At 28.0% G+C, this 25,745-nt stretch overlaps 1 protein-coding gene across 4 annotated transcripts in view; it reads left to right on the top strand.

The window, feature by feature from the left end:
- Nucleotides 1–25,745, top strand: part of LOC123262690 (regulating synaptic membrane exocytosis protein 2) — a 155,961-nt gene that overhangs the window by 66,559 nt on the left and 63,657 nt on the right. For all 4 annotated transcript variants that reach the window (XM_044725028.1, XM_044725027.1, XM_044725029.1 and 1 more), the window contains exons 10-11: nt 10,086–10,258; nt 13,634–13,705. In XM_044725028.1, the coding sequence (XP_044580963.1) occupies nt 10,086–10,258; nt 13,634–13,705 (245 nt within the window). The remainder of the gene's footprint in view (nt 1–10,085; nt 10,259–13,633; nt 13,706–25,745) is intronic.

The raw sequence follows: 25,745 nt of genomic DNA, 5'->3' as shown, positions 1-25,745 counted from the left end.
AGCTGTAGAGATTTATGATTTTGATTAATTTTACGGATTAGTTATTGTTTTACAAATTTTAGCAATAGAAAATTTCAAATAATTTTCTTAATTATTTAATAGCAACCTTGCAGTCACTATGAGACTGCCATGATTTATGAATTATAAATAAATACAATTTTGCTTTGTTAAATAATGAATTTGGTTAAATTGTACTGTACTTTCTTAACTATTGACATTTCTTAAGATATAAGCTCATCCCGATGTTACACGCATTCAGAGCTCTCATTTGACTACCCTCATGCATTTTTGATATATTTTTCATATATACATATATATAATATATATTTTGAAAATATAAGCTCATCCCGATGTTACACTCATCAAGAGCTTTCATTTGAGTACCCACATGCATTTTTGATATATTATTCATATATACATATACATAATATATATTTTGAAAATATAAGCTCATCCCGATGTTATACTCATCAAGAGCTTTCATTTGAGTACCCATATGCGTTTTTGATATATTTATTATTTATGCATATATATAATATATATAAATTTATGAAAAATTGATGTAGGTACTCGAATGAAAGGTCTTGATGAGTGTAACATCAAGATGAGCTTATATCTTAAAAAATATTATTTGTTGACATAATACAATGTAATTTCTTAATTATTGAAATTTTTTTAAATATAAACTCATCCCGATGTTACACTCATCAAGAGCTTTTATTTAAATACCCACATGCATTTTTGATATATTTTTCATATATACATTTATATAATATATATAAATATATGAAAAATTTAGAGTAGGTACTCAAATGAAAGGTCTCGATGATCGTAACATCAAGATGAGCTTATATCTTGAAAAACATTATTAGTTGACCAGATACAATGTAATTTCTTAATTAGTGACATTTTTTAAGATATGAACTCATCTCAATGTTACACTCATCAAGAGCTTTTATCAAAATACCCAAATGCATTTTTGATATATTTTTCATATATATATAAATACATAATATATATAAATATATGAAAAATTGATGTGGGTACTTAAATGAAAGATCTCGATAAGTGTAATGTCGGGGTGAGCTTATATCTTTAAAAATGTCAATAGTTCACAAGATACAAGGTACTCGAACGCTAAAATTTCCTTATTTATTATTCTTGATATTATAAATATACTCTGAAAATTATTTAGATAATTTAACAATTTAATTGATTAATACTGAATAATTTTATTGAACCTTACACATGTGTCCTGACATTCCATTGAACTGGAGGAGGGAGTATAGAACACCGTGAATATATTTATATCCCCGGAAAATACTAATACTTAATATCCACTATACGACCCTCAAAAGGGCTGAAAAAATAGAGAGGAAAAAGCTTTTAAGGTTATAAATATCGGCGGCATCCCCAGCGTGGATTACCATTTAAATCACCGATTTTCTTAACAATACAATCTCCACTCCACGATCGTCCTTTTCGATATCTTATTTTTTATAAATTTTGCTTTTTCTTTTCCGTCAGACAACTTTAATGCCGGGATCAAAATTACCCCCAGACGTGACCTGAATTTTTATAGGCATTAAGCCTGATTAAATCGCCGATTCCGATGATAAAATTGTTTATTGTGATTAAAACTTGGTTTCTTTATCACCCGACAGATCGTCGTTTTTGTTCAAAAATTTATAGACCAGATAAAAATTTATTTATAAGGAGATAAAATAAAATTTGATGTTTTTGAATAAACTTTGAATTTATAAGGGAGTAAAGTATTGAGATTTACTGCAGTAGTTTTTCCGGTAGTCGATATATAACAGTACGTTTAAATTTTAATGGTCTTTTGATAAATTTAAATAATAGTATTTTATGCGACACGTGTGGAAAAGGGCAATTTTCACGGTTGTTACGCTTAGGAGTGGATTCAAGGTTAGATTCGCTCTCTTTACACGTAGGTTTTATTTGTTTCAAGAACGTGGGGTTCGATTTAACGGAAAAATTCGGAGTCTATTGAATTTAAGATGTAATTATTTATTGAAATTCCTTTGTTTGAATAGCTTGTGTGACTGGATTTTGAATATAAGACTTGTTAGGGCTAAATTTTAGTTCATTGAGAAAACGAGATGCGAGAAGCGCAGTCCATCTAGCAGAATTTATTTGAAATATTAATTCAGAGCGCGAAAAATTTGAAATTCTGGCAGAAAAATGATAGATACGAGAAAATTGATAAGGACCTTTTTTGTTGAGAATATTATCTTCTATAGTGATTTTTTCATATTTTCAATATCATCCAGAATTTTAATTTTAGAATTTATTAAATAAGTTTCAAAATTTTAACTTCAACCCGGAAAAAGTGAACTGTAAAATTCACTTGGATTCCGGTTAATTTTTATAGTTTCAAACAGTACAGCGAAAATCGGGGTGGTACAAATGTAAATAATATTAAAAATTAATGTAGAAAGTGTAAAAGTCACAATTTATAATTTAATATCGAAAATGTGATTAGTAGCTGTCATTATAGTAAATAACGACTCTCTCATCTTAAAAAATTACAGTTTCAAACAGTAAAAATTGCCGTTTCAATATACAGTCTATACTATGAGGAGAAAGGGAAGGTCTCACACTCGGAGAATTTAACATTTGAAACAGTAAAAATTCTACTCTTAAAATATATATTTTACTGGTCCAAGCAAACCAATAATTAGAGCTTGATTTTTAGAGTTGCGTTTAAAATTTACCATTTTACTTTGTAAATATTGACGTTGCTTGCATAGAAATTTAGTTACTAGTTTATATTTTTTACATATTATGGGATCATTTTTTAGGTACGAAATGATAAATATAAAAGTCAAAATTCTTAATTATTATACTTTAACGTTTCGGAGTTTGACATAGCAAATATTACAGTTTGAAATAGTATTTTCTTTCATGTAAATAATAAATTGTAGCATTTAAATGATAAATATTATAAAGTGATTGTTAAAATCACGATTTTACTATTTGAAATGGTAATTTTTTCCAATTGATCAATACTTATTATAAATCGACTATTATTCATTACAGTTTACTTTTTTCCATTTAATTATTCTTTCGAACTTTGGATTGATATTTTGGCTAAAGAATAAGAGATACGTCAAAATTGAAAAGGATCTTTTTTCATTTAATTTCCTACAAATAAAATCTTTTATTATTTCTTCGTATCTCTAATATTTAACCTAGAAATTTATTTTTTGAATTTTTCTGTCAAATTTTATAGCCGACTTCTATAATAATATTTTTTTATTACTTGATTGAAAATTATTTATAATCTTAGGTTAAAAAATTATAAAAAAAAATCCTTGGTAATTACACCGTGCTCTTTATAATTTAATGAAAAATTCATGAACTTTTCTAAAGTCCAAAAGTACTTAGTAATTCATAAAATAATCTAGTGTAAATTTAGTCAGATTAATTCAAAAACTAAGATATTAAAATGACTTTCCTACTGAGTAAAAAATTAAAAGAGATAAAATTATAGAATGCACACCCTGATTATAATAAAATGAAGAGGGTGCATAGTACACAGAAAAAGTTTGTTTGCCGTTGGCCGTAGACTAGGACAAGGGTTCACGAGACTTACTTTACAGTTTCACAGAGAAGTATAATCAGAGTAGAGCAGGTTCTTCTGTATTTACTGATGATAATTACTCCCGACACTTTTTTCCAACATTTTGAATTATACTTCACGAGCTCGAGCTTCAACGCTTTAATTTTATAGTCAATCGCTTTCAATTATCCTCTTGAATAAAATTTTTTCATTTTTTTCAGCACAAAAATTTCAATTTAATCTATTGAAAAATTGCCCGCATGAAAAAGCTATTTATCCTTCATCATATAAAAAAAATTATATTTTACATATATAAAAATATATGTGATTATATAAGGACCCATATGCAAAATTTTGCCGCTTCATATATACAATGATGATATATGTAGTATTATGTATTGATGTTATACTCATAACATATATTTCAATTATATTTTCAGCTATATATGATTAAATATATCGTACATATTATAATCAACACTATATTATAAATAGTATAAGAACAATGTATTTTTCAGTATAATTTAAAATATACTTTAAATTATATGTTCAATATAATTTTAATATTGGCATTGGTACCAAAATTACAATAGAATGCTGAGGCCAAATAATTCTCTGAAAAAAAAAAAATATTTCGTGATGTGTTACTAATTTACTGAAATTCAGATTTGCTTCGACCGTAAACTCGATTGCTCTTGAATCAAGTTGCTCTTGAAATTTAAGATATACGACAAACTATTAATTTTTTTTTTTTTTTATTAATCTTTCCGTTTTGACCTATTTCGACTTATCATAAATATCTGGTATTATTTATTTATTTATTTATTATTTAATTTCAATGCCAAGGCAGTATAGCCAGATGGCAAAAGTATACAAAAAGAGTTACAATAAAAGTACACGTATGACTAATGAAAATATAAAATTTCAAAAATATTAGATATTAAGAATTGATCGTTTTTCTTTACTTTACTTTGGAATACAATTATGACAAATACAAGAAAAAAAATAAATTTGAGTATAAAAATTGAGCATTAAAAATTTAAGAGTTAAACTCAGTGGTACAAATTATACAAATTATAGAAGATGATAATCTGAGATGATTTAGAACGATAAACTCATGTAACAGAAATGTGTAAATGAATATCAAAGGTTTGAAAATTAGGATTCATTGTCTTCTTTAAAAGTTTGAAATTAAGATTCATTATCTCGTTCACGTTTCATGAAGAATTTAAAAGTACTATTATGTATGGTATTTTATAATAAAATAATATATATTGCCATATAATTGAAATTTTATAAATGAAAGTATACAATAATAATCTATCTCAACATATATTTTACGAAAAATATATTTATCTATTATATAGTTTTCTATATAAGTAATTTTTATATAATAATAGTATATTTTATAACATATACTAAGTCATATACGGCACTAATATATTTGAACTTATATTGAATCAAATATATCTTCATTATATTAACAAAACATTTATTATTTCATATATATAATTTCGCCGCTATATATGATCACATATTCCCCATATAACTTTCCATATATGTTCAGCCATATATAGTTTTTTCATGCGGGTGATAAAAGCAAAATTATTAAAATTTGCATTGTTAATTAAATTTCAAATTACTTCGTTAAAATTAAATTAATTAATAAAACCGATATTCCCTTAATATAAATCACGTAAATTTAAGTATTTTAATAAAGCTCGTGAGTTCGATAGCGATATTTACGGTCGCAATAAAAACTCCCGGAGATCCAAAAATAGTAAAAAATAAATATTTAACAGAGTACATAAAATAAACGCATCGAAGCGAGCGTAGGGAAAGTTACGTGGGATTATGGATAAAGTTGGTAACCGCCAGCCACGCTCACGGGTGTGGCCATAAACCAATTAAAAACACGTGGAGCTTATATGTGTGTGTATACTCATAAGTAGCATTACACAACTAAACTAAAACATTAACCTTCATACTAATATTGTAGCTCCGAGCTATTATAATTGTCAACCGCGCCCTTTGTGTGTCATTGTCAGTGATAACATTTTACGTCGCTCTTTGCCGTCTAAATTTATACGAAACCCGCAAAAACCCCTATGATATACTCGGTCATCATCGAGGACATTTTATTCACTTAAAAAATAAAAAAATAGTTGATTTAAAAGAAACAATAATAAAACTTTAAATTTTATTTTATGTTAGTGGAATTTCATTAAAATGATTATTATTAATATTATTATTATTATCTATATTATTAAGAGAATAAGAAAAATTTAGTGTCCAGGACAGTCATATGATAAAATCGGTTTTTTTGCATGTCTTGACTTGAATTTGTGCCTTTTCAAGGTTTCATTTCATTCTCACCGATAGTTAATTTATTATGATAAGTATTTAGACTGCATTAAAAAATGCTCTATCTAAAAAAAATATATATAATAAAAAGATTTTTTTTTCTCTTTAATTTGTTTAAAGTCGCATAAACTACTAAGGTCATGAGCGACTACGGTAGGGAGTAAACTTTTGAGATTGGAACTCGTTTTATTTTTTGGGCTGAGCAGAATAATACACTTAAATATTTAAAATATTCGTTGGTGTACGCCGGACTCGAACTCTTTCCAATGCTTTGGTAAGCAAGGGCCGGATCCGATAGGGCTACTGTGCGCCTAAAGAAAGATTTATTTAAGTTTTCTTAAAAAAATGAAAATTTAATTTAGTCAAATAATTAAAAAATAATAATAACAAAATGATTGAAAATTGTATCAAGAAAAATGAGTCATAATCTATTTTTTATATTAAATTTTGAGTAAAATAATAATAATAATCTAAATTTTTAAAAAAATAAGAAAAATTTTGTGTTCAGGATAGTTATATGATAAAATCGGTTTTGTTACATAAAATTTAGTGTCATTGCAAAGGTCTTGATTTGAATTTGTGCCCTTTAAAGGTTTCATATCATTCTCACCGATAGTCATTTTATTATGATTCGTATTTAGGCTGCATTCAAAAATGCTCTATACATAATTAAGAAATGACCTTGTATCTTGTGAACTATTGACATTTTTAAAAATATAAGCTCACCCCGACATTACACTCCTCAAGACCTTTCATTTAAGTACCCATATCAATTTTTCATATATTTATATATATGAATATATGAAAAATATATCAAAGATGCATGTGGGTACTCAAATGGAAGCTCTTGATGAGTGTAACATCGGGATGAGCTTATATTATTAAAAACGTCAATATTTAAGAAAGTACAGTGCAATTTAACAAAAGTCATTATTTAATAAAGCAAAATTTTAATTATTTATAGTTCACAAGTCACGGCAGTCACATTATGACTGCAAGGTTGCTAGTTAATTATTATTGTTATTATTTTTATTATTATGAATAAAGGAAGTTTATCATGTAAATACCCGTAATGAATAAGAAATAAAACAAAAACAAATTCATCAATGTAAAAAAAAACATCCGATATTTTGCACAATTTCCATCAATTCATCTCCACAAAATCCCTTACAATAAATAAATGCGGATTAAAAATCAATTTTACATAAATTATTTTTTTTGTTCCATTTATAAAAAAATAACTCAAATATTCGGTCGGTGATTTCAATTTAAAAACCCAAATACCCGCATTACCATTCATAATACGCGAAAATGATATAAAACTCGAGCCAGAGGTGGATTCAATGCCTCCATAAAACTGCATACTGTACGTCAGTACGTCATGCCCATACAATACACTCTATGATTGCGTGGGTTAGATTTATTTTATTGAAATCTGTTGGAACCATGTAGGATATACAATATACCATAATCCATACGGAATCCGAGTCGAAGTGAGTTATGGAATGTTGAGAAATATTTACTATCCAGTTACCAGTATATCATACTTAATAAACTAAATAATTATCCTTCCACAGAACACACACTACACAGCAAATATTTATCTGCCCTATAATTATTTCTCCACGATCTCTGCTATTCATGTATTCATAGCCGTATTAAACTAATTAATTTTCCTTTGTTCAGTATTTCAATGCTTCTATTTTCTTCTGCGTTTTGATGGATTTACATTGTTTAGGTATCCAATTAAATTATTTTTGAAAAAATTTTCAATTTTTAAGAACAAAACTACACGATTTAAGAAAAATCGCTGTCAATTTTTGTTTGTATTCCTCGAAGGTTATAAATATTAAAGAAATTAATTTTGTACAAAAAAAAATATTTTTTTTTTTTCAAGAAAATTTCAAAATTTTTTTGTCAACCCGATTTGATTATTGACAAAAAATAATTTATTTTTCAATTCCGAGTCTAAATTGTAAACAAAGTCAATTTTTGTCGTCCTAATTGAGATTATTTTATCTATAATAATGATAAATTAAATTTTTGGAAAAACTTTAATACTATTCGTCAGTAAAAAGACAAATTAACTATTACGGGTTGTATATACTTTCCACAAAAAACAAACTCATTCTTCATTAAACAAATGTCCATCGGAATTATAAATCCTTTTAATTAAAAATCATAAAAATATAAGAAAAAAATCCATGACAATTGCTCAGTTAATTAGTTGATGAGTTTCAGAGAGTTAACAAAAGGAGGTTAGTTTGCTTGAAACAGTTAACCTTTTTCCGCTTATTCTTCCCAAGCTCCTTCCCTTTTCCTCTCTTTTGTACTTCATACTACAGATGTAATTGAACTTCTGTCTACGTCGGGTCTTTGATGTGTTCCTTTTACAGAAATAAAGTCTTCTTGAGGAAAGTAAGAAGGGAAATTATGTTTAAACATTCATCTCGATGTCAGTTTACGGAACTCGAGTTTGCGTTCATAGAACTAAGTTTTTGGTAACAAATTTTGTAGATTTACACATACATACATCAATGTATGAATGTACTTATAGCGATCTAGTTAGCACGTCTTACACTTAGAAACTTCAACATTGCCGAGAGCGCTCATCAACTTAACGGAAGTATCTAGTTATTAATGTAAAATTGCGGTGTAAATTTATGCTATCATGTAACCATGCTTACATATAAGTATTCGAAAAATTAGTTTACTTAGTTAAAAAATGTTAATAATAATAATAATAATAATAATAACTAGCAACGTTGTAATCACTATGTGACTGCCGTGACTTGTGAACTATACACTGAAAAAAAAGTTTTTTTCTACCAAGGAAATGTTTCCTTATGGTTAAAAAACTGGTATTCTTATAATTAAAACACGAAAATTTTTTAAGTATAAGAATACCGTTTTTTCACTGTCAAAAAACTAGCTTTATAATAAAGCGTGGTATTTTAAGGTTAAGAATACCAGTTTTTTTAAATCAAGAAAACTCGAGTAAAAAATTTAGTATTCTAGGAGAAAAAAAATATTTTTTTCAGTGTAAATAAAAAAAAATTAGCTTTATTAAATAATGAATTTTGTTAAATTAATCTGTAATTTTTTAACTATTGACGTTTTTGAAGATATAAGCTCATCCCGATGTTACACTCATCAAGAGCTTTCATTTGAGTACCCACATGCATTTTGATATATTTTTATATATATACATATATAAAATATACATAAATATATGAAAAATTGATGTGGGTACGTAAATGTAAGGTCTTGATGAGTGTAACATCGAGATGAGCTTATATCTTTGAAAATGCTTATAGTTCACAAGATACAAGCTCATTTCTTAATTGTTGATATTTTTAAAGATGTAAGCTAATCCTGATGTTACGCTCATCAAGAGCTTTCATTTGAGTACCCACATGCATTTTGATATATTTTTCATATATGCATATATATTATATATATAAATATATGAAAAATTGATGTGGGTACTCAAATGAAAGGTCTTGATGAGTGTAACATCGAGATGAGCCTATATCTTTGAAAATGCTTATAGTTCACAAGATACAAGCTCATTTCTAAATTGTTGATATTTTTAAAGATGTAAGCTCATCCTGATGTTACACTCGACAAGAGCTTTCATTTGAGTACCCACATGCATTTTGATATATTTTTATATATATACATATATAAAATATACATAAATATATGAAAAATTGATGTGGGTACTCAAATGAAAGGTCTTGATGAGTGTAACATCGAGATGAGCTTATATCTTTGAAAATGTTAATAGTTCACAAGATACAAGGTAATTTCATAATTATTGATATTTTTAAAGACGTAAGCTCATCCTGATGTTACACTCGACAAGAGCTTTCATTTGAGTACCCACATGCATTTTGATATATTTTTCATATATACACATATATTATATATAAATATATGAAAAATTGATGTGGGTACTCAAATGAACGGTCTCGATGAGTGTAACATCGGGATGAGTTTATATCTTTAAAAATGTCAATAGCTCACAAGATACAATGTCATTTCTTAATTATGTATCTATAGATAGAGCATTTTCGAATGCAGTCTAAATATTTATTTTTACTAAAATTTTGAGCTATTTTTAATTTTACAGGCCTGACATAAACATGATAAGATCACTTCCATCAGTCCCGGGTTCAGTGAAAGGAAACCCAGCATCAGTAGCTCGAGTCGCCGCGCAGGATGACCGAGAACTACCGCGACAAGGGAGTTTAGCGGACGGAGAAGGCATAAAAATCGTGATCCACGACGTCGACAGTGATCTCGGTAAGAGAATTATGACTTGAATTAAAATTATAATAATTATCATAATAATAATACAATTCCGATAATGGAGGCTGCCAAAAAGTTGCCGCTCTAGAGAGAATTTACCAGCGAACTCCATTAGTGTTGCGAGTAATAATGAAGTACAGGAAATACTAATTAATTTAAGAGCCAAACAAAGGCAGTACGTTTACTCGGCATTGTCGGGTGGTTCTTGCTCTAACTAGAGAGAAATGTTTCTCTTGTTCTGTGAGATAAACAAAGGACAACGGGCTAAACATCAAGCGCGAAAAAGGGACGCGTTGTATGTTATATTATACTTATTATTTGTTAATTCAAAATGAGAAGGATTGTTATAATAATTTGTAATTATTCACAAGAGAGAGTTGAAGAACTGTTACGCAATCGGCGACCTTGCTAATGACGTTTATCACTCACGTTTATTAGCTTAATTAAATATCCAGTGCTAAACATTTATTCAATTAATGATCTTTGGCGCCCTTGGTAATTCTTTATGTTTGATTTAATATTTAATTAATACTCGCGTAATTCAAGGTCATTAATTTAATTACCAATCGATATTTTTTAATTATTTTATTTAAAATGGGAAAATATTCTATGAGTGCTTTTAAAAAATTCACTAAATTAGAGACGTTTTATCTGGAATTTTTTATGATTCTATAAAACACACCGAGGTGATGTCGTAAAAAGTTTAATTTTATATGACCGACCTGAGACCTGGAAATCGAGCACATCATACTAACACGAAGCTAAAAAATCAATATAAATGAATTTACATTATTTTATGTAACACACTCCACGTGCTCTTGATAACTTGAGATTTACGGCTGGAATTTTTTTTTACTTTTCTACCTTTAGTTTAAGGCTTATAAAATTTCAAAATCAATTCTACGAATTTTTTTTTTGTTAGAATTTTATTAAAAATTTTTTTTTTTTAATTTTGAGATTTACACGGAAAAAAGTAAACTGTAATAAATAATAGTCGATTTATAATCAGTAATGATCAACTGGAAAAAATTACCATTTCAAACAGTAAAGTCGTGATTTTAACAATCACTTTATAATATTTATCATTTAAATGCTACAATTTATTATTTACATAGAATAAAATACTATTTCAAACAATAACATTCGCTATGTGAAAGTCCAAAATGTTAAAGTATAATAATTAAGAATTTTAACTTTAATATTTATCATTTTGTACCTAAAAAATGATCTTATGATATGTAAAAAATATAAACTACAGTTACTAAATTTCTATACAAGCAACGTCAATATTTACAAAGTATAATGATAAATTTTAAACGTAACGCTAAAAATCAATCTATAATTATTGATTTGCTTGGACTGGTAAAATATATATTTTAAGAGTAGAATTTATACTGTTTCAAATGTTAAATTCTCCGAGTGTGACCTTCCCCTTCTCCTCATAGTATAGACTGTATATTGAAACGGCAATTTTTACTGTTTGAAACTGTAATTTTTTAAGATGAGAGAGTTGTTATTTACTATAGTGACAGCTACTAATCACATTTTCGATATTAAATTATAAATTGTGGCTTTTACACTTTCTACATTAAGTTTTGTAATATTTACATTTGTGCCACCCCGATGTCCGCTGTACTGTTTGAAACTATAAAAATTAACCGGAATCCGAGTAAATTTTGCAGTTTACTTTTTTCCGTGTCGGACCTAATTATAATGAATTTGTTGAATACAAAGCACTTAATTAGTGTTTTTTTTTTAATTGTAGTTAAATACATTAAAGAGCTCGACTTTTAATTAGAAAAAAATTTATATTTCAATTTTTAATTGATTGATAGGATTAAAAACGAAAAATTTGAAAAACATGACAATTTTTAATGATTTATTGCAAGGAGATTAATTGTAAAAAAATTATTGTAGATTCTAAAGACGGTAGAATTTTTGGTTAGTAATTTTTTGAATTATATTAAATTTTGTAAGTACTTTGTTAGGAATATAATAATAATGTAATATTGAATATAGTTCAAGGGACTTATATTAAACTTAAAGGAACTCGATAGACTTCGATTGAGGTATAATGACTTAATATTGTAAACTTAGAACTAGACTTTAGTCGATAAATAATCTACTAGGTAACTTTTGAAGCATCTGAAGGTTAAGGGTAGTAAATTTTGTTTTATCTTTCTACCCTTAAATTTTTTCTTAAAGTTTATCAAATTCAAACTTATAGCTTTGAATATTTTAAGTTAAATTTATTTAGCTTAAACTTTTTATCTCAAATAATTCATTTAAAATTCTTATTTATTCAAAATAATAATAATAATAATTTATTAAAAATTCTTAGAAATCCTCAGCTTGAAAATAAAATAAAATAAGTGAATTTAACTAGAAGTTTTATCAAAAAAAAATTTATTTTTGACTTAAAATAAACTGTGCAATTTTTCCAGTACTTACATAACAATTTTTGTATCAAAAACAATCATAATTTCCCCAAAAATTTATCTGTTTAAAAACATTCTTTTCCAAAAAACTGTAACTGTAAAGGTTTAGTACCTAGGTGGAGTAAATCGCTCGGTCGAAGCACTTTTTAAGCAAAAAGTGAAGAAAGATGCAGATGAGATATATGTATCTTGAAATAATCAAAGATCATGAATAAGAAATAGGATAAAATCCACAATGCTCGATAGATATATGTTGAATAAAAATAAAATTTTAAGTTAAATGCAATAAAATCAAAAAAATCTATCTCATAATACCTCAGTGCCTAAATTCATTCCCAATACTCTTATAACAGCTAAAATATGTAAAAAATGTCCTAGTTATACTATGTATAACCATTTCTACTTGATGAAGTGTAAATTTATTCATTCAAAAGTCGTATCGATACTTTAAACAATTTAAATGCATTATCTGAACTTCAACCTGAAAGTTTTATACAAAAGAGCGAATAGCGACAAGCGTAGAGCGATTTGTTTAAAATACTCGAATATCCCTCTATAGTTTAAGGTTGTCGTATCTTAACTCCGGTAATTCTCGAGCGGAATATTTCAGTCGAGGGAATTAGAACCGCTTTGAATTTAATCCCGTACATTCGTACAGGACGTTGGGGAACATTAAAGGGGAACAAAAGCACCGGTGCAGAGATAGATGTTAAAAGAGGGTGTGTATGAGGTTATAAAGTATAAGACCAGAGAAATTCTCAGGGATCACGAGGTGATAGGAAGACGTAAGAAGTAGAAATGGAGCTAACTCACAAATAAGAACCAAAGTCAAGAGTAACAGTAAAAATAAAGATACGGAAATGTTAGCTATTTCAATCTCAATGTAATCGTCTATTAAAGACGCTAAATTACCCTCTAAATTTTCTTGCAGCTCCCAGGATGAATACAAAACGCAGGATTGTTCTCAGAAGGGATCCGCTTCTCATGGACAAAGGACACAGATGTAAGTCTATTATTTTTTCTACTTGACTCATTATTAATTAAGAGATACTTGGTTTGTTCTACTTTGTCGGTAAATCTTTTCCAGTCTTGTCTAAATCCAGTCTTTTTCTTAATTAATTTTTATTCTAAAGATTCTATTTAATGTTTTTAAATAGTCGGTAATTAAGGGACATAATTTTGAGAAGATTATGATGAAGTAGGACGAAGAGGTATTTAAATAAGTAATTGAACACTGAAGCTTTATGGGCTTAATCTTAGTATAGTGTCCTTTGATGGTTTAAGTTTAAATTAACCAACCGAACTGTTACACGGTAATTTTGGTCAGTATTACAGTCTTATAGTCCCTCTAGGCAAGTTATTTTTATTAATTATTAGTCGGTGTGAATGAAAAGTGGGCTATTATTTGTGTTAAGTATTTTTTACAAAATTTAGATTCATATTTATGTGAGCTTAATAATTAGTTGCTCTGATAATTAATCTTAACGATTCATTAAAGTAACTCACTTACGTCGTTTTCAGTTTTTATTATCCCGACAATATTCGAAAAAAACCCGATTTTTGGATCGTCAATAAAATATTTAGAAAGTGATAGAAAAATAAATAAAATACTAATTTTTGGAATTCTAGTTAATTCAATCTAACTTTAATGATTTTTATATTTAAAAAATATAATCTATATTATTGAAAGAATAAGAAAAATTTTGTGTCCGGGATAATCATGTAATAAAATTGTTTTTTTTTTTAGTGAAATTTATTGTTATTGCAAAGGTCTTGATTTGAATTTGTGTCTTTTCAAGGTTTCATATCATTTTCACCGATAGTCAATTTATTATGATAAGTATTTAGATTGCATTCAAAAATTCTCTATCTCTAGATACATAATTAAGAAATGACCTTGTATCTTGTGAACTATTGACATTTTTAAAGATATAAGCTCATCCTGACATTACACTCATCAAGACCTTTCATTTAAGTACCCACATCAATTTTTCATATATTAATACATTACATATATGTATATATGAAAAATATATCAAAATGCATGTGGGTACTCAAATGAAAGCTCTTGATGAGTGTAACATCGGGGTGAGCTTATATCTTTAAAAATGTCAATAGTTGACAAGATACGAGGTCATTTTTTTAACTATTGATATTTTTAAAGATATAAGCTCATCCCGATGTTAAACTCATCAAGAGCTTTCATTTGAGTACCCACATGCATTTTTTATATATTTTTCATATATACATATATATAATATATATAAATATATAAAAAATTGATGTGGGTACTCTAATGAAAGGCTTCGATGAATGTAACATCAGGATGAGCTTATATCTTTAAAAATGTTAATAGTTCACAAGATACAAGGTCATTTCTTAATTATTGATATTTTTAAAGATATAAGCTCATCCTGATGTTACATTCATCGAGGCCTTTCATTAGAGTACCCACATCAATTTTTTATATATTTATATATATTATATATATGTATATATGAAAAATATATAAAAAATGCATGTGGGTACTCAAATGAAAGCTCTTGATGAGTGTAACATCAGGATGAGCTTATATCTTTAAAAACGTCAATAGTTAAAAAATTACAGTGCAATTTAACAAAAGTCAATAATTAATAAAGCAAAATTTTATTTATTTATAGTTCACAAGTCACGGCAGTCACAAAGTGACTGCAAGGTTGCTAGTTAAAAATAATTCATATTCATATTAATAATTCACAATAGACTAAAACAAAATAACTCAATATTTACCGGGTTTATCAAAATCGCAATCTAAACTATTCATAAAAAAAACGCCGTATTATTTCGATTTGTTAGAAAAAAAAAACTCAATAACGAATAACGAATATCCCTCACGAGAGTTAGAATAATTCACCGATAAAAATAGTCTGTTAATGAATCTCGGGAAATAGATTTTCCTTCCATCAAAAAAAATTGAGTTTCGACAGAGTATGACAGACATTGATTGCTAGAACCAAGTTACCGTGATAAAAATCGTGACCATTAATTCTCGTGTGCTGAGTTTTAACAAATGCACATGTATATATTCAGATAAATATGAGTTTATGTAACTCTACAACTCTAGCAGTAGCAATTGCGTGCAACAGGTTCGTGATTTTCTTTTACGACGCCGATAAATGAATGAGATTGTTTATGTTGAGGTTAGAGGAGAATAACCGCGGAACAAAGTGTTGGAGCTGTTAACGTCAAGCATTATGATAACACCCATATCACAATCAGTATATATGAACAGTGATCAATCATTCCGGATAATCGCCTAGGACACACCCGAGCTGCCAGAACAGTGGAACATTCTCATGCATCATAATATCACTGGAGCATTAGAATTAAAACTTTTATGGGGTTCATAACCCCTCTATTGACCAGATGATGATAAAACAGACTTGCTGTTAAATTGTCTCGGAGTAACATCATTAATAATAACTCAGAAAGAAATCAGGCCAATAAATTTCATTGTTTTTTTACAGTCTCGGTATTAACGATATCTACGCGAAGTAGCCAAATTTTTAAAACTTCCTGAAAATTTGTAAATTCGATCTACGTAACCTAATAATTAATGAAAAAATTAAAGAACAGGAGGTTCCCAGGATATTTAATTAAATAATTAGGTTTGAAAATTGTAATTTTTACATGTAAAATAGAGATTCCACCAGCCGTGTATTTGGTTAAGAATTTAATGCAATTAACGATTTTAAAAAAATTTTATTTTCATTAAATTTGATTGAAAAACTAATAAGCTTTCGATTAAAACAATAAAAATAGTAGCTTTCCGAACGTTTTACAGAGTTATTTTATATTTTTTATAAAAAAAATCACTCGGAATGCCCGTTCTTTAGTCTTTTATTTGACTTGGCAACACCGCTTGCGCAGTTACTCGGCGCATAAGTAACCGCGGTTTTAAATGTATATGTATGTATGTATTTATTTAATATGCCAAGGCAATTAGCCGAATGGCAAAGGTTTGTACATAGTTTTATAAATTTTCACTTAGAATTTTAATACAAAGTAATAAACTTAGGTGTAGGTGTACATCAAAATCTTATTTATAAAATAACAATTATAATTTTATTTTAGATTTAACTTTTGTTTTAATTTAGATTAAATTTGATTTAATAAATAACAATGTAATATTTATTCTAATCCACGTATTTAACAATATAATGGTAGTTGCTTTGACTAGTAAGTAACAATAGTTTGTAAGAATATTAGAATATATACAGAAGCCAACGTGAAGGTAATTTACTGAAAGTCAAGTTCCAAGAAATAGTCATAGATCTTTATTTTAAACACTTCTAGACTGCTTGCATTTGCAATTTCTGCAGGTAAATTTTGCCACAAACGTATTGTAGTTACTACAAATGAATTTTCAAGATAATTTGTAGAAAAATTTGGCAAATGCTAGAAGATCTTAGTCATTTTAGTTAGACAGTAAACATAAATAAATTTGAAGGTTAGGGACACTCTTGCGGTGTTGTCAAGTGTATACCAGTAATTCAGAGTGCTATATTTTTTATTAGTCAATTAAATGTTGATCATTATTTAATGAGTAAATTTTTCGGAAATTTCCTCAAAAATGTTATCAATTAATTTTAAAATGCATAACAAAAGTATTTCTACGTATTATTTTTTTATAGATATTCTTTACAGTAGGAGGGTACTTGTATTTCCTTAAGGAGATCCACACGCAGTAGTCAAATTTTGAAAACTTCCTGGAAATTTGTAAATTCAATCTACGTAGTTTAATAATAATTTAAAAATAAAAAAACAGTAGGATTCTGAGATATTTAATCAAATAATTAGGTTTGAAAATTGTAATTTTTACATGTAAAATGGAGATTCCACCAGCCGTGTATTTGGTTAAGAATTTAATGCAATTAACGATTTAAAAAAAATTTTATTTTCATTAAATTTGATTGAAAAACTAATAAGCTTTCGATTAAAACAATAAAAATAGTAGCTTTCCGAACGTATTACAGAGATATTTTATATGTTTTATGAAAAATCACTCGGAACTTGCGTTCTTTAAAGTCTTGTATTTGACTTGGCAACACCGCTTGCGCAGTTACCCGGCGCATAAGTAACCGCGGTTTTTTAAATGCTAGAAGATCTTAGTCATTTTAGTTAGACAGTAAACATAAATAAATTTTAAGGTTAGGGAACTCTTGCGAAGTTGTCAAGTGTATACCGATAATTCAGAGTTCTATATTTTTTATTAGTCAATTAAATGTTAATAATTCTTTAATGAGTAAATTTTTCGGCAATTTCTTCAAAAATGTTATTAATTAATTTTAAGTTGCAGAACGAAAGTATTTCTACCTATTATTTTTTTATAGACATTTTTCACACTAGGAAGGTACTTGGATCTCCTAAACTGTCTAAAAAATCAATTTTTTCGACGTCTCGAGGCGTCCAGTGGGGACAGATGCGGTCGCTAGAGGGCGAAGCCAATAAAAGAGCCATTACTTGAATGTCAGTTGACAGAAAATAATAAAAATAACTTTGGGAATTATTCTGTCAAAGTTTATGCATTTTTTTTCCAACTTTGATTCCCTGTACCGAAAGATCTTCTATTTTTCGGGCCGTCAGGAGACGGTTTTTCATTCCCTCGGCGTTCACCGATTCTCTATTTGCATGTACATGTACCCTTTCATTTAGTAACGTCGGTAGACAGATCAGAAAATGAACGCGGACAGGGCGGGGTTTCAATGCATATAGAATAATTAAATGTCGCTCAAGCGTTTCAGAGTTTGTGGTTCCCTAGCACGTACATTTCATTGTGTGGTATTACATCCAGTTATCTATCTCTTTCTTTCTCTTCCTCTCTGTACGTGCTGTACATCGATATCTATGTCTATCATCATATTGCGTTTATTTCTATCTAAATAGTTCTTGGTATTTATTATGTTTGTAAAATTAATCATACGCTGAACCAATAAAAATTTTTGATTCAAGAAAAAAATTTTACTTTTGTTTTGATAATAAAAGGTGTTTCCTCTAAGGAGATCCAAGTACCCTTATAGTGTAAAAAATGTCTATAAAAAAAATAATGCGTAGAAATACTTTTGTTATGCATCTTAAAATTAATTAATAACACTTTTGAGGAAATTGCTAAATAATTTACTCATTAAATAATTATTAACATTTAATTGACTAATAAAAAATATAGCACTCTGAATTACTATTATACACTTGACAACACCGCAAGAGTGTCCCTAACCTTCAAATTTATTTATGTTTACTGTCTAACTAAAATGACTAAGATCTTCTAGCATTTAAAAAACCGCGGTTACTTATGCGCCGAGTAACTGCGCAAGCGGTGTTGCCAAGTCAAATACAAGACTTTAAAGAACGGGCATTCCGAGTGATTTTTCATAAAAATATAAAATATCTCCGTAATACGTTCGGAAAGCTACTTTTTTATTGTTTTAAACGGAAGCTTATTATTTTTCAATCAAATTCAATGAAAATAAAATTTTTTTAAAATCGTTAATTGCATTAAATTCTTAACCAAATACACGGCTGGTGGAATCTACATTTTACATGTAAAATTACAATTTTCAAACATAATTATTTGATTAAATATCTTAGAAACCTACTGTTTTTTATTTTTTATTAATTATTAAACTACGTAGATTGAATTTATAAATTTTCAGGAAGTTTTCAAAATTTGACTACTTCGTGTGGATCTCCTTAAGGAGATCCAAGTACCCTCCTAGTGTAAGAATATCTATGAAAAAATAATGCGTACAAATACTTTTGTTGTGCATCTTAAAATTAATTTTTAAATTAATTAATAACATTTTTGAGGAAATTTCCGATAAATTTACTCATTAAATAATTATTAACGTTTAATTGACTAATAATAAATATAGCACTCTGAATTACCGGTATACACTTGACAACACCGCAAGAGTGTCCCTAACCTTCAAATTTATTTATGTTTACTATCTAACTAACACGACTAAGATCTTCTAGCATTTAAAAAACCGCGGTTACTTATGCGCCGAGTAACTGCGCAAGCGGTGTTGCCAAGTCAAATACAAGACTTTAAAGAACGCAAGTTCCGAGTGATTTTTCATAAAAAATATAAAATATCTCCGTAATACTTTCGGAAAGCTACTTTTTTATTGTTTTAATCGAAAGCTTATTATTTTTTCAATCAAGTTCAATGAAAATAAAATTTTTTTTAAATCGTTAATTGCATTAAATTCTTAACCAAATACACGGCTGGTGGAATCTCCATTTTACATGTAAAAATTACAATTTTCAAACCTAATTATTTGATTAAATATCTCAGAAACCTACTGTTTTTTTATTTTTTTATTAATTATTAGGCTACGTAGATTGAATTTACAAATTTTCAGGAAGTTTTAAAAATTTGACTACTTCGCGTGGATTTCCTTAATTAAATTTTACTTGGTTTAAAAATTTATCGTCTTGATCCAAGTTAATTATTTTCTTTCAGTATAGTTTAAACATTTTTTTATCAGTTTATTATTAATCATATTGTCAATGGATTATTATTATTATAAATTTTATATTTTTGAAAAATTAGATTCTAGTTTAGTATAATAAAATAATTAATTTATTTATTTATTTAAAAAAAAAAATAAAAATTTTTTTATCCGTTCATCCTCTTTATAAAATAATTTTGATTTTGGATCAACGATATTTTTCTTTATTTAACTTTTTTTAATTTTAATCTAAGAATTCTTTTCCAAACCATTAACTTTAAATTTAAATTTTAAAAATAAAAAAAATAGTTGTTTAGTCATAATATTTATACACGTCCCAAGTATTGGAGATGAAAAATAATCACCTAGTCCGGCGGGTACTTTTAAGCTGAAAAAAAAAATTAATTAAAATATCTCGAGTAAGCTTCTGATAAAAACTAAATGAAATAATTTAAATAACAAATTTCATTTAAATTAAGAACATTTTTTTATTTCCATCATCAATTACGTCTTTTCAAAAAATCCCATCCCACTCTTCAATTGCTTACAACAGTAAAAAAAAATATATATATAAAAAAAATCCGTTCATCTTATTCAACTCGAATCAGTTAAATAATTAAAATGAAATTTTTTCCCGACTGCTCATTAGTGTCGAGATCTTTAACAAAAAATTCGTATATCGTGATTATTATTTTCGCTCGTTCGTTTAACCTAAAAAATAACTCGAAAAACACAATTAAAATTTTAATTTAAATCATACAAACTCGAGTGTAAAATACAAACTCGGTACACGATTTTTTAATAATTTTCATTTACTTGTTCTACTGTTTTTTATAACTCTCATTTTTCCTTCTCCCATTCGCGCTCAAATAACGTTATATGTGGTTGTAGTTTAGTTATTATATATATATATATATATATATATATATATATATATATATATATATATATATATATGCCTCGCTTTGTATCTACTTATATTTATCCGCGTAACTGTTATTTCTACGATCAACAGGTACTATACCGAGCGTTACGAATTGTGAGGATCACGCGATAGTCGCTGCTAAATGGAGAATGATAATGCTACGCAATTAAATCTATCGGAAAATGAATAACAGAAAACGAATAATAAGATTAATACTCTCGGTGTTTTTCCCTCGTTAGTGAAATATCGTTACACACAAAGTTTATCGACCGTGTGCATGAAACGCGCTGGTGTAACGCTACAAAAACACTGGCCATTTTAACAAAAAAAAAAAAATAAATTCAAGTACCATGTTGTAGCTTTTGTTTTCTTCTTTTGAAGAAAAAATTTAAAAAAATTTTTTCGTTAAAAAAAATTAATTTAAAAAAATAATTTTAAGCTTTGAGAAGGTTGGTGCAACAAGCAAAGAGTGTGCGCTCACACACGAGAGAACAACTGACGTAATTTTCATAATATTGTAATTAAAAAAAAAAAATAATAATTTAGAGCAGTAACTAGTAAATAATAACGAAATTATTAAAAATACTCGGCTAATTGTTAAATTTATTTTGTTTCTTAATAATACAAGCATAAAACGATTTTGTTGAAATAACAAAAGACGGGATTACTGAAAAATTTGGTCTGGTAACAAATGAGTGTAGTTACAGCAATAAATCCATTAGTTGCATTAACAAAATGTTTCAAGTTGTACCAACAAACCAATTTGCTAATTCACAAATCAATTTGTTGTCCTAACGAAATCATTTTGTTACTGTCACAAAATGACTTTTCTGCCCTCCGGCCGGAAAGTGGCAACTTTCTGGCCGCTGCGCTAAACAAAGTTGCCACATTCCGGCTACGTCGAGCAAAAAAATAGTATACACACCTTGGCCAGTAAATAAAAAGCCTCAGATCACATGTTTGTCAACCTCGGCTTCGCCTCGGCCAACAATTACATGTGATCTGAGACTCTTCTTATTTTACTGGCCTAGGTATGTAATATACTATTGTTGCTGTTACAAAATAATTTTGTTGCAGTAACAAAACTAATTTGTTACTAAAATATTTTCCAAATCAGCTATAGCTGATTATAGCATATTTTTTTCGTGCTCTCCTAACCGAAAGTACGCTCTTCCTGGCAGCAATTTACTCCAGGAAGAGCAACTTTTATGGTCTGCTCTAACGCATGCGCGCTACGCATATTTTCTGGCTCGGCAGCACAGAACCCCGCTTTCTTTCGCATTTTCGTGGCGCGACCGGCCTATAAAGCAAGTTTCAACTGTATATATAACAGTCACAACATCGTCTGTATGTAACATGTCAGCGCATAAACTAACCAAAAAATGTCAAAAAAATAAAAATAGTATATTACACACCTAGGGAAGTAAAGTAAGAAATGTCTCAGATCACATGTAATTGTTGGCCGAGGCGAAGCCGAGGTCAACAAACATGTGATCTGAGGCTTTCTTATTTACTTCCCGAGGAGTGTATACTATTTTTTTGTCCGACGAAGGCGGAAAGCGGCAACTTAGTTTAGCGCAGCGGGACGAAAGTTTCCACTTTCCGCCCGGAGGGCAAAAAAATAATTTTTAACTAGATCATTGTTAATGAACTATTTAATAATAATACTGCACAAATAATTTATATAAAAAGTTTAAAAAATAATACATAATAGTTTTGTGAATTTTATTTGCTTTTTTTTATATTTTGATAGTTAGTAGAGCAATGTTTATAAAATGATCCATGTACTCTACAAACTTGTAATAATTTAATTTCAATCTTTCTTAGCCGTCGAATTCTAATTAAAAACTACTTTTTAATCAACTTAAAAAAATAAATTCTGTAATTAGAATGAGTTTAAATATTTGTGACAAATTCTGTGCATGATATCACTCTTAATCAGGGCATTTGTTAGTAAAGTTTAAAATAACATTTTTTTTCAATTTATTAACTTTTATTTTTTTTTTTTATACCCGCCCCGACCAGCAAAACCTTGGCTTTGCAAAAGTCGGGCGGCGCCCATCTCACGCCTGGCAAAACCTCGGCTTCGCCTCGGTTTTGCAAAACCCCTTCCACGGGGTTACGTATTTTTGGCTGGAAAGCAAGAAAAAGTTTGGAAAATCCAAAAGTGCACGACTCATAATGCTCATTTAATTATGAAATATAAAAAAAAAAAAAAAAAAAACTTAAGTCGTTCAGAATTAATTGCCGAAAAAACAGCTGTAGTAGGAAGGTACTGCACAAGCGCCCCTGGTGGAATAAAATGTACATAATATCTATAGATATAGATGTATCACCATCCATGTTAATTTTACGTGGATATATATAGATATACAGTCTTGTAGTTTTCGTTTTTTATTAATTGCAATTAAACGACACTGAATTAATTAATCATTCGCATTCAGTGACCTACAATCGTCGATTAGAATTTAAAAAAAAAAAATTTAACTCAAATAATGGATTTTTTCACAAGTTACAGTGTTTTCGGGTTTCACACATGACGGACAGGAAAATTTTTTGACCTATTTTGGTGTTTTTTTCCAATTCTATTGCAGTAAATCAATTTTTAAAAAGTATGAAATTAATCTCCATTAAATTATCTCGACAATAGTATGCAAAATATCTTGATTTCGTGAACTAACAAGGCTATAATAATAAAAATAGCCGCCAAAATGAGGCGAAAAAAATTTTTCGATCGTAAAGCACTCTCTGATGCTTCGCATCATGAGTCGTGCAAAATAGTATACAACCCATGACCAGAATGTTGGATACCCTGACGTATGGGATATGATGGCCGAGGCTACGCCTCGGCCATCATATCCCATACGCCAGGAAATCCAACTTTCTGGCCTTGGGTTGTAATATACTATAAATTATGTATTCTCTTTATTACTTTAACAAATTGTCTTTGTTACTCCAACAAATTCTCTTTGTTATTTTAATAGAGTAATTTTGCTATTTCAACAAAAAAATTTGTTATACTAACTGAAGTATTTTGTCGAATCAACTTAAAGTTTTTGCTATAGTAACGAAACTATTTTGTTGTTATAACATATCAATAACTTGTTTGAACCTAAATTTTGTTATTTTAACTTGTAATTTGTTATCCATATGTTAACAAATGCATTTGTTACTAGAACATATCTTAGGTTCTTTTAACAAAATTTTTTTCTGCGTGTAGATAGATAGATAATTTTATTTTATGCCAAGGCCAATCTGGCCAATTGGCAAACATATTTACATCGTACATAGCAGTTTTTGTACATGAATATAGTATAACAATTTAATCAATCTTATTAATGATTTAATATATAAAATTTGAAGATTTAACCACTTAACATTTCAATTTAAATTAAGCTAAAATACTTATTTTATAATTTAAATATCTAAATTAAACAAATAATCAAACATCTTGTTTTTGAAGACTTCGATACTAGACGCTCTTATTATGTCCACTGGTAATTCTTCCCACACGCAGAAAAAAATTTTGTTAAAATAATCTAAGATATGTTCTGGTAACAAATGCATTTGTTAACATAGGGATAACAAACTATATGTTAAAATAACAAAATTTAGGTTATAGCAAGTTATTGATATGTTATAACAACAAAACAATTTGGTTACTATAGCAAAATCTTTAAGTAGATTCGACAAAATAATTTAGTTGATATAACAAATTTTTTTGTTGAAACAGCAAAATTATTCTATTAAAATGACAAATAAATTTGTTACAGTAAATTTTATAAGAATCCATAATTTAAAAGTATGCTATAATCAGCGATATCTGATTTGGAAAATATTTTAGCAACAAATTAGTTTTGTTATTGCAATAAAATGATTTCGTTAGGACAACAAATTGATTTGGTGATTTAACAGACTGGTTTGTTAGTACAACTTGAAACATTTTGTTAATGCTACTAATGGATTTGTTACTATAACTACACTTATTTGTTATCAGAACATATTTTTCAGTTATCCCGTCTTTTGTTATTTCAACAAAATCGTTTTTATGAGTGCAGAGATGAATGCAAGTTACAACAAAAGAAGATTCATAATAAGTGGTCGAAAAATTTGGCATCTTAAAATTTACATTATTTTTCTTTACTGCAAGTCTTTCTGAACGTCTAATATTAAGATCCTTAAAAAATAATTCACGTTAATAGCCTGGTTTGCTTGTATCTAGTAATTTAAAAAAGTAACAATTTTAATAAAATTTTAATTACATTTAAAATGTCGTTTGCAAGTAATAATACTCGCATGTTTTGAAGGAAGAATTAAAGTCATGTAATTTACATTCTCCGATCCAAAATCTTCTTGAGTGAGCGCAACAGTCGAAAGAATGCTGACACTAGAAAAATAAATTTTTAAAATTGAAAATATCTTATAATTTTTCTACGTACCTGTTCATCTCTATTTAGGCATTTATTAAATGGAATTTTATGAGTTTGACAACACTCACTGAAGAAAATTTTTAGCATTAAGAATATAATTGCAGAAACACAAATAAATTTCGACATATTTAACTCAGATGTTGAAACTGTGTTACATATAAGTATTTTTTTTACACTGAAAAATTCTTTTGTTTC

This window comes from Cotesia glomerata, linkage group LG4 (genome assembly GCF_020080835.1).
Source record: "Cotesia glomerata isolate CgM1 linkage group LG4, MPM_Cglom_v2.3, whole genome shotgun sequence".
Classification (NCBI taxonomy): domain Eukaryota; kingdom Metazoa; phylum Arthropoda; class Insecta; order Hymenoptera; family Braconidae; genus Cotesia; species Cotesia glomerata.
The sequence above is the reverse complement of the archived record's forward strand: the minus strand, read 5'-3'. Positions and strand labels throughout refer to the sequence as shown.